Raw genomic sequence first — 10825 nt, 5'->3', positions numbered from 1 at the left:
ATAGTAAAAGTGAATCTGAGATGAAGAGGTACAGGTGGGGACATGACAAAAGAAGATGGTTTTGGAAAAATAAAATAAAATGAATTTTGCTGTAATTTATTTGGTTTTAATCATTATTATTCAAACTTATATGACACGCAGACAATCATGATATTTCTTAGATATATTAATATACCATTAATGAGATCGAACTGGACTGAAACAAAAACAATATTTAGTAATCACTCACACAGCATACATTGACACACAAATACACATAAATGCATACACACACACACACACACGTACAAATACACACATACACGCACAAAGAAGCTCCATGCATATCAACTGCTGAAATTCAACAATCATTGTTTTCGTTTCATTGCATGTTTCACTTACACCATTGTACAAAATTTAATTACTCGTTACAACTTGCAATTATCGTTCTTATTGCAATTGATACACAGTAATGACGATGATAATACAATCATGAAGGTTATTGATAGTAGTAGTAGTAGCAGTAGTAACAATAATAAAAATAAAAATATTAATAATTAAAAAAATAATAATACTAAAATAATAATAATAATAATAATAATAATAATAATAATAATAATAATAATAATAATAATAATAATAATAATAATAATAATAACAATAACAATAACAATGATAATAATAATAATAATAATAATAATAATAATAATAATAATAATAATAATAATAATAATAATAATAATAATGATAATGATAATAATGATAATAATAATAATAATAATAATAATAATAATAATAATAATAATAATAATAATAATAATAATAATAATAATAATAATAATAATGAGAAAAAAATGTGTTGCTGAAATGATTAAACATGATAGCCTCAAAATGTTGACGATATTCGATACACATAATCAAAACATAACCAATACGAATGAATCTTGACAAACCATAACTTATTATTGGAACATGATGAAATATCAAAGGGAAGGAAAGAGTCGTCATTGTCATAAGAAATCATATGTATTTATATATATTTTACAAATGTATATTTTACTCATTGTATATACACGTTATGAGGGATTAATGTACTCAAAGGGTAAAATAATTATCTTCTTGGGAATAACGTATAAATAGCATGAATACAAAATCATGGAAAACATCATGGAAAACCCATATAATAGGTGGAAGATAAAATCATAAATAGTTAATTTAATTTATTTATCTTGTTCATCTGGTTGTAATAATAATAATAATAGTAAGCATCTTTGTTTAAAAATAAAATATAATATCCTTATCAATGATGAATGAATCAGATACAAGAGATATTTGATAAAATAGTGGTTAGGATAAAACATGTGTACATTACTCATAGTTTGTAGAAAAGATTAAGTACCACAGGTTCAGGATGAAGGAAAGGGGAGTAACTCATTTAAATCAAGAAGTAATCACGATGGAAGATGTCAGAGGTATAAGGGTATATTTAACGGAAACAAAACATGGTTTTAAAATCTGTGTATACTCCTCTAAACTAATCTGCCAATTTGAGTTTCCAAACATGACTTCAGAATCATTCGGAAATTTGCCAGGAAAATAAATAATTCACTGGACTCTGGTATTTCTGAATATGAGAAAAACGAAGGTTGACAGACATCAAAATGTCCTAATCTGGTTCACTTTCGACGCAATTGAGGCCAAAATACAGTATCCCTTGACATATAGCTTTGTAGTTAATGCTTTTTTTTTTTGAAAATATATAAAATTGTACTTAATTAAGTAAAGCTAAGAGGACGAAAAAGAGAAAAGTTTATTACAATGCCACAAATAAATAAATGGAGGAAGAGAAAAAGTTGGTACGGAAAAATGGGAAACCTTAAATTTACGTAATTATTATTTTGTGTGTTGGTGACTGATTCCTGAACACATTATTGATAATCAAACAAGAACAATGACCATATGATATGTGTAAACATAGGACGCTATGGTGCATATTTAAAAAATGAGACAAGGTAAAAATTAAGATAAAGCTTTGCTTGTTGTTTATTATTCTGAGTGGCTCACATGAACATGTCAACTTAAACATAAATATATTTTTAAGAGCAGGGAAACGAGTTTTTCAGATCTCTGTTCTTTTCGAATAATGCCAAACTTTGAGATTATTTAAATCATTTGCCCGAATTATTTGGACGCAGAAAATACAAAATAACATTTTTTGTTTTGAAAACCTGGCAATTTGTGGATTGTAAGGTTTTTGGTAAATCTGAAAACGGCAGATCGTATACAGAAGTGACAATATTATAAACAATGAACAACTTAAACACAAGTTTTTTTAGTTGTATAATGAGATTCGACTCATAAAAGTATTGGTTATAAACTCTCTACTCAATCTAGCTAGTATCACAGATTGGCCGTTTTTAATGTACACATTTTGTAAAATTTTGTGTATGATTTACTACTTCTACGCGTAATCTACATAATGAGAAAGATGCAGTCTCTTCTACTATTAAGGGATTATAGTACACAGTACGTGCCCCGTACCATTATGACAGATGTGGCTAATTATAGAAGGATTCTTTTTGGTGTAAACATCACAAATCTATCAGCTCATGGTTTACACCAAAAATAACTTTTAGAATTAGCGTACACGTGATACTTATGTGACAAGTGATACGTGTTACGAGGTACGTGGTACGTACGGGGTAATAGTACTCTCTATTATCACTACGTTACAACTCGTGTGTTGACAACCGTTCTTCTTTTTGTACACAGGGAGTAACCTAGTGTTTTAAATTAAGACAGACAGAAAATATAATTTAAATAGAATAAGAGAACGTTTAAGCTTGCTATAGTTATCAAATGTTAAAAACAGAGAGGAAGAAAACAGCTGTATACAATGATAAAACTTGTAATTGAAACGGATATAAACTCGTCCGATATATTATTTTAGGGACTTTGTTCGATTACGTCATATTTATTTTTTAATTTTTAGAAATCAAGAGCAGAGAGATGAATTTAAGAAAAGGTGAGCGAGTGATCCATCCCATCAATCTGGTATTTAGTCAGATTGATACAAGCTGAAGGCAGAATATTAATCCGCAGGAAACTGGATAACGTATATACTATACTATCAAATTAATGGTATTAAACATTGCTTCTTTGGCTTTGTGCTAATTAGAAACTATGTAACTGGGTGCTAGTTGTTTCCAGGTCTTTTGACAAGAAAATACCGTAACCAGGCTAAAAATAATCAAAATGTTTCAAATCTATAAATTCAATTCTCTTATTGAAGCAAAATTACCCACATTTGATGGAAAACTGAATGCAATGTCAAAGTCATCAAAAAAGCGCAAAAAAAGAGGAAGAGAAGATTTTAAAGTCAAATTTAGCAAAATTACAAAATTGGTGGCCTTTTTGAGTTACTGAAAAAAACTTGTTCTTCTCAAAAACAACAAATAGATTTCAAAGCCCATGTATATAATAATTCAACGTGGGATCTGCTTAACTTCATTCCACAAGATTGACGTGGTGGATCAGAAGCCCTGAATGTGAGTTAGAGAAGTTGATAGATGAGAGGGGGAATATTACTAAATGGAAACCCCGAGAAACAGAGACAAAATTAATAGATACATGGAAGAGAGAGAGATAGAGAGATAACAAGAGAGAAAGAGAGGGATAGAGAGATAACAAGAGAGAGAGAGAAAGGGGGATAGATAGATAGATAGATAGATAGATAGATAGATAGATAGATAGAGATAAAGTGAGAGAGTGCAAAAGAGAGTGAATAAAAGAGACTGAGAGAGATTGAAAGATATAGGATGAGAGAGAAAGAGTGAGACAGAGAGCGAGAGAGAGAGAGAGAGTGAAAGAAAGAAAGAGAGAGAGAGAGAGAGAGAGAGAGAGACGGACACCGTAGTGGTATCAGAGGTATTATAAGATAAGGTATTTTTTGTTTTATCACATTTTAAAACAAACACAGACTGTGCAGGGAAAACAGGAATTAAACAAGTGAAGGGAACACTAAAATCAAATCATTTTCATTATTGAACGAATCATGATGGATATAATGGTTATAACGATAAAAGCATACATACATATTTTTTTATATATATATGATATTGTGTAATATGTATATAATGCCGTCATATGGTTATATGGTATATATTTCAGTACATGACGTATGGCATAATTTACAAGTTTTAGTTAACCAATTGAAATGTCTTCGTGTGAATAGATACATGCTTCCTGGCAACCACACATGCCCTATATGCATGCCAGTTATCGTATCTCGTACTCAAATGAAATTTAGACATAGACACGTTATACATAGTAAGCATTATCATTCCTTGTTAAGTGATAACGTTTATCAATGTTGTTATAATTGAAGTTGTTTAAAATATACCATAATTGATTTCAAATACATTCTACAGTTCATCATTTGTTTTCCTCATTTTTCCCCCGTGATTTTATATTTGTTTTCTCACTAGCTCTGTAAAACCATATAACGAAGGATTTTTGTTATGGAACTCAATAAAATAACGTTTTATTTACCTTTGGTGCTCACACTGGATGCCTTAATACTTTATCTTTTTTTATATTTCATGCTGTCCTTAATCGTTCGCATGTCAAATCGAGGTCAAGAGTTGATCGTTTTAAACTGAAATGTTTGGTGGCGAAATAAAAGTTGCAGACAAGACAAATGATTTGAAGTGATGTTTTAGGGCACACAGATCACCAAGTATTGGGCTGTTTGTGTAGATTTACTTTTTCTGTCATTGCTTAAAACAAGAATTTTTATTTTTTGGCTTTGCCTTTAAAACATGTTAATCAGATTATTAGCTGAATAGTATTGCATGGATAAAAGGACAGGGTCACTTTACTGCTTTTCTGAACTTTGTTTATGTACAGAAACGTTCACCTTTCACGGCCATAAAGATTTAAAAGGCTTTTTGAATTGTACCTACTTTTTAAAAATATTAACACTTTAACAATTATGATTAAAAGCTAAACTTCACGTTTTTGAAAAGAATAATGATAAGAGTGTTCGAAAATTAATAATGGAGCGATTAAAAATTTATCCTTTATTTCATTTTAGCTGTTTTGACATTTCAGAATGCAGGACAAACTCTAATTACTTTAACAAGCCAAAACGCAGGAAAATATTTACATCCAACGATCATTACAGCAGGACAGATAATCTGCTTTTATAGATTTTGAGTGTAGCAGTTCCTGAATGATGTCGTGATAAAGCAACCAGTAAAGAATGAATAAAATCCGGTAATTCCTGTTACCAACTTCCAATTCTTATTTAAAAAATCCTGTTAATTCTGTATTGAGTTTATAAAAATTATGACGATGCAAAAGAAAATCAAAGTCCAAGAATCAGATGGTTAATTAATAAATTATTCTCATATACAATAGGTTTTAGATTTGTGACAGATAACAAGAGAATTAAATATCACAATGTCATATGGAATTAAAATTGTAAATGTTGCTTATAGATACTGACATTCATAATTCAACGTTATCATAATTAGTGTTTTAAAAATCTTTCAAAGACATTGTATTGCTTATACGTGAAAGTGATAAAAGACGAAAAATAAAACGGTGGTAAACACGGGAAGCAAACATGGTAAATATAATTGAAAAACAACCAAAGGGCAAAATGACAAACCTTACGCATTGAATATTTTACATCTTCCTCGCTTAAATGGTAATTTGAATCACCTCGTATCAAACATTTCGAGCTGGAATTTTGGAATACCACAGATAAATAGATGACATCTTATAACGTGCCGTATTCAGAATACTTCAGATCACTATAACGTAAATGACTTGTGTTCAGTATTCGATAGTACCTAAGTAAACTCACGATTCAAACAGACACTCGTCACTCCTTCTATCAAACACAAAACAGTTTCTGTTATTTTAGACCGCCAAGCCGTTCTATTTTAATTGATATCTTGAAAATTGAAAAAAAATAATCAAAATCAAACGATGGAGAATTATTGGGAAAATCACATCGTTTGGTTTAATTAAATTAACAGCAATAATAATCTTTTAAAATATACAGTTAAATCTTATTTATGGTAAACTATGAGTCTCATTGGTGGGTTAGTTGCCGTCAAGGATTCAATAACAATATACAATTTAAGATTGAAACAAAGAAATTTATCATAATGTCATAAAGATAATAAAAACGTCTTAATATCTTCCAAAGAGTTCCTATTTTGGTGCATTAAAATGACACAAGATATTTCTTTATTTTTCTATTCTTAAACTTGCACGAAAATATAGAATATCCGTTGATTTAAACGAATTAGAAAGTTTACGATTCATCTGAAAGTATCCGTCACTGAAACCATTACGAAATGTACAGTGAGCCGACAACGAACGTTATCGCTATTGGTCTGTTTATTTCTATGAAAGAGCTCTGTAAAATATTATACTATGCAATTTGGAGTCAAATTTATGAATATTTTTAAAAAAACCTAAAACAACTCTTTCTACAAAACGTTTGACGCAAACAACATTGCTTATATCAAAGTGTTCGATACGGAGGCGATAAATTCCATTTTTGTTCAACAGACATTCGCATCATTCATGATTCAATTCATGACCTCTGTCGGGTGTCTTCATTGCAGGAGGAAGCAATTTAATGGCAGGTTTATCAATGATATGCAGAAATATTTCAATAAGTATCGGATGATCAGAGACCAAATAAAATTGTGATATCTTGGAAGAAGCGTTGAATCACTTCGTGGTCTCTAAAAATTGCGTCCAGCGAGGAGTGCACTTGTCAAACCATGGGTCTGCTGAGGAAATAGAAATCATAGAAGACAGAATGAATAAATTAATAAATTATATAAATGAAACGCGACAAATGTCCAGTTAGGATGTGATTATGGTATTAAGTATTAATTATTTAGCTTTACATAACTCACTGTTTGATCATTAACTTTTCAACGAAATAGTAAAACATATCAAGATGGAGTAAAACTATTCGTTTCGTGCTGTTTCAATGATTAAATCATTGATCTTTTTTTAGCGTCTCATTATGCGTATGTATTTTTTTTTGTAGATACTAAAGAACCCTCCAAAGCTTACAAAAAATGGTTCACTGAGAAAATGCCCCAAATGTGGTTGTCAATTTTTCTATTCATGATAATAAAATTAACTAATCATTGCTTTCACATCAAATAAACCGATTTGCACGAATTTGAAATGGACTTCATAATCTTTAAAAAGTATATCTACATGTGCAACCAAAACACTTCATACACTCACTCACAGACACACACACACACACAGACACACACATACGCATATAATTTAAATATAAGTGATATATCAGCGTGTCTATATAACTTTTAATAGCCTTGGCAATTATTTACACCATATTAACTATCTAGCTACAATCAAAATAAAAGGCTTTGAAGAACAAATGAAACAATGAACTAATCGTAAAGGGTCTTATTTTTTAAATTTTTGGGGGGTTTTGTTGCAGAGTGGAACATGCAAACGGTAACAACTTATTAAGATGACAAAAGAAGCAACCTTATCGTCGACTTGAAAATGGAATAAACAAAATAGGCAAAGATAATTGATAGACATCTGGAGAGAAATACACGAGACTGGAACATACAGAGACAGAGTGCTGGCAAAAGAGATTGGATCGAAAATAATGCGTATCTAGGTCAGCCATGACAAGGTCGGTAAACATCTTCTCGCTCATATGTATATTTATAATATATATAACTTAAATCTGGCATGGGTTTTCGCAGCTTCTAACTTCAGTTGGAAGATTACGTCTTACTAAATTATTTCTAATAAACTTTAAAGATCACGCATGCCATCAATACTCAAATGCAATATTTACCGACTTGAAATAGCGTACGCATGGAGCTCCTGAATCTCTTGTCTCGATATAATCACTTTAGTATCGGGAAAAAAGAAAGAAATCTTTACATCTCATATGTTGATACAACTTCACCTACGATGAGTAGGACATCGATGCTATTGTCATTTAATTTACTCTCATTCGTGCCTGAGTCATTTTAAGTAAGTCTGAGCTAATAATGAATTACAATAATAACCCGAGACAGAGATGGAGACATTGGTTATTAGCTTGTGCAAATTTGATTGTTTTGGCATGTTTTGACAGCAACCTTATTTTGGGAGTGATAATACACGTAATGTTTATTGGCAGTCGATAGAAAACGACGTTCTTTAAACTCATTTAATTATTGTAGTCTAGAAGAACTGTGACAAACTAAAACGAACTAGACTAAAAGCCCGATGCGATGCCCTTATAGAGGGCAATCAATAGCAGTTAGATAGATATAAATATTTACATATAGATGGACAAATAGATATATTTTGTTAGTAAACTCTCTTTCTCTCTATCTCTCTTTATCTATCTATCTATCTATCTATCTATCTATCTATCTATCTATCTATCTATCTATCTATCTATCTATCTATCTATCTATCTATCTATCTATCTATCTATCTATCTATCTATCTATCTATGTCTCACCCCTTCTTTTTTCTCTCTCAAATATAATCCATAAAAATGAAATAACAAAATACCTAGTGAAAAAGTGAGCGAGACAGTTTATTCTAGTTTGACTCCCTCCTTTTTAAAAGAAATTAAAAATAATAGTGGGAAAAATAAAATGAAAAACAAATATTTATAAAAAATAAGCAAAAATAAGAGAATGACCAAATAAATGACAAATACCCCAAATAACCATAAACAGCAAACCATAATACAAATCTTCTACATTCACAAAGAAAGTTCTATTGGGTTTTAAATCTTGGAAACTCACCACACCTATGACCTATGACAAATAGATCTATCTACCCAAGGAAGACATTCAATTTTAAGATGTTTGTAACATTATCACTAGACTACGTTAAAAAGCGCAGTTGATTTTGTGTGTACGAGAAAAAACAAACCAATGGTGCAAAAATATTATGTGTAACTGCTTCTGAAGGTGTTTTTTTTTTAAAACAACAAACAGGGTTCTATTTCTACAATGATATAACACAAGCAGGGAACTCTATCTATGTAATACTACTGCTACTATATATAAATACACGATAAAAGTATTGAACAAATATAATAGATAAGCTTCAATGAAGAAAATTATTTAGGTTACGTGGAACGATTCAAGATAAAAGCTTTCTTCAGCTAGATAATGACTCCATTTTAACCAAACTAGTCTATCTCTTCTTATCACCGTTTAATATTGTGATTTTGTTTGCCGGACTAAGGCTTGATTCCGAAACGTTCCATGTTGTATATTTTTCTTTTTAATTGAAGCCAAACTGTTTTTCAATACTTTTACGGTCTACAACCTATGGTAGCCTAGGATTACCATACACACGATATGAAAAAACGAATCGTAGATACCTCTTCATTGATTATTGTGTTGTAATACTAGGATGGCTTTAGGACAACTTAGGATATTTTGGGCCATGGATAACCGTTGTGCATGTGCGTTATCAAACCCTGCACAAGCAGACAAACAAGAAAGAGAGAGAAAATTGCTTACATCTATCAACTAAATGTTTACAATGATTGAAATCAGTTCAGATAAAACATAAATCGTAGTACTGCGACTCCATGGTATATGAATAATCGAATATAAAAAAGAAGTTAAGAATCGATTTTTATTTGTACAACAATCAAGCTTATCTAAATTGTGTAAGGACTTGTACTTTTTCAACTTTTGTGGTAGCGCAAAGGAGGTTATTCATTCAAGAACAAAATGGAATCGAAAAGTATCAAATATGTAGTGGGCACAATTCTGTGTGCATCTCGGAAAAGGTTTCAACTTCTAAAATTCTTTAAAACTCTAATATTCTTTATGCTCAAGCACACAAACACACTCGCAGTCACACACACATGCACTCACACACACACACACACACACACGAATACACAAACACACACGGACAACTTAAATTTACCTCCACACTTATGATATCCTTATACGATATTAAAAAGGGAAATTATCAAGTTTTTAAACAGGGTAAGAACATAATATTGCCTTATTCCTGCGAGTATGGAGAGAGTAATATTTAAAATTCGATGCCATTCCTAAATCCTTAAAGAGTCGCCCCCCCCCCAGAAAATAATGATCTGTGTTATCCTTTTTGAACAAAATAAATCCATTTCTAATATGACGTCATCACCTGTTTTAAAATTTCAACCTCTCAGATGTTCTCTAAAAATTGAGAACTAATGAAATTCTGTAAAAGGTGCATTGTCCAAGTCGCAATAATTATGCCGCATTTTTCGGCCGTCAATATCACTGTTTGTGTGTTTGATGGTGATAGTGGTAGTGATAATGGTAATGGTGGTGGTGGTAAAGGTGATGATTGGGGTAGTTGTGATGATGGTAATATTATTATTGTTATTGTTATTATTATTGATATTCTTCTTCTTCTTCTTCTTCTTCTTCTTCTTCTTCTTCTTCTTCTCTTCTTCTTCTTCTTCTTCTTCTTCTTCTCTTCTTCTTCTTCTTCTTCTTCTCATTATTATTATTATTATTATTATTATTATTATTATTATTATTATTATTATTATTATTATTATTATTATTATTATTATTATTATTATTATTATCGTACGTATTGATGGTATTACGATTGTTGTATTTTTGTGTGGTGTATCAGTTTATTTTTTGGTTCCATTTACCTTCTATTTTTTCCCCACTTTCATGTATGTTGTCATTAAATTGTTGATTTATTGGCGAAAGCCTAAGATTGAATAAACTTCGAAACTTTGAAACTTTGTATTCTTACCCTTCCGAATCCTAGCGCTGTGAAAGCACCG

General features: G+C 30.7%; 1 protein-coding gene across 13 annotated transcripts in view; it reads right to left on the bottom strand.

Annotated features, from left to right (window-relative positions):
• Positions 1-2952: 2952 nt before the first annotated feature.
• Positions 2953-10825, bottom strand: part of LOC144968984 (RNA-binding protein Musashi homolog 2-like) — a 361376-nt gene continuing 353503 nt past the window's right edge. For 6 of the 13 annotated variants that reach the window (XM_078907899.1, XM_078907904.1, XM_078907903.1 and 3 more), the window contains 2 exons: positions 10795-10825; positions 2953-6794 (listed from right to left, as the gene is read on the bottom strand). The exon at positions 10795-10825 is cut by the window's right edge and continues 151 nt beyond it. In XM_078907899.1, the coding sequence (XP_078764025.1) occupies positions 6747-6794; positions 10795-10825 (79 nt within the window). In that variant the 3' untranslated portion in view covers positions 2953-6746. Of the gene's footprint in view, positions 6795-9397; positions 9497-10794 lie in introns of all 13 variants that reach the window. The other 7 variants (XM_078907898.1, XM_078907896.1, XM_078907901.1 and 4 more) reach the window with 3 other exon arrangements.

Source organism: Berghia stephanieae, chromosome 3, assembly GCF_034508935.2.
Source record: "Berghia stephanieae isolate SIO BIC M18660-M18661 chromosome 3, UCSD_Bste_1.3, whole genome shotgun sequence".
In the NCBI taxonomy this organism is placed as follows: domain Eukaryota; kingdom Metazoa; phylum Mollusca; class Gastropoda; order Nudibranchia; family Aeolidiidae; genus Berghia; species Berghia stephanieae.
Note: the sequence above shows the minus strand (reverse complement) of the source record. Positions and strands in the feature narration are given on the sequence as shown.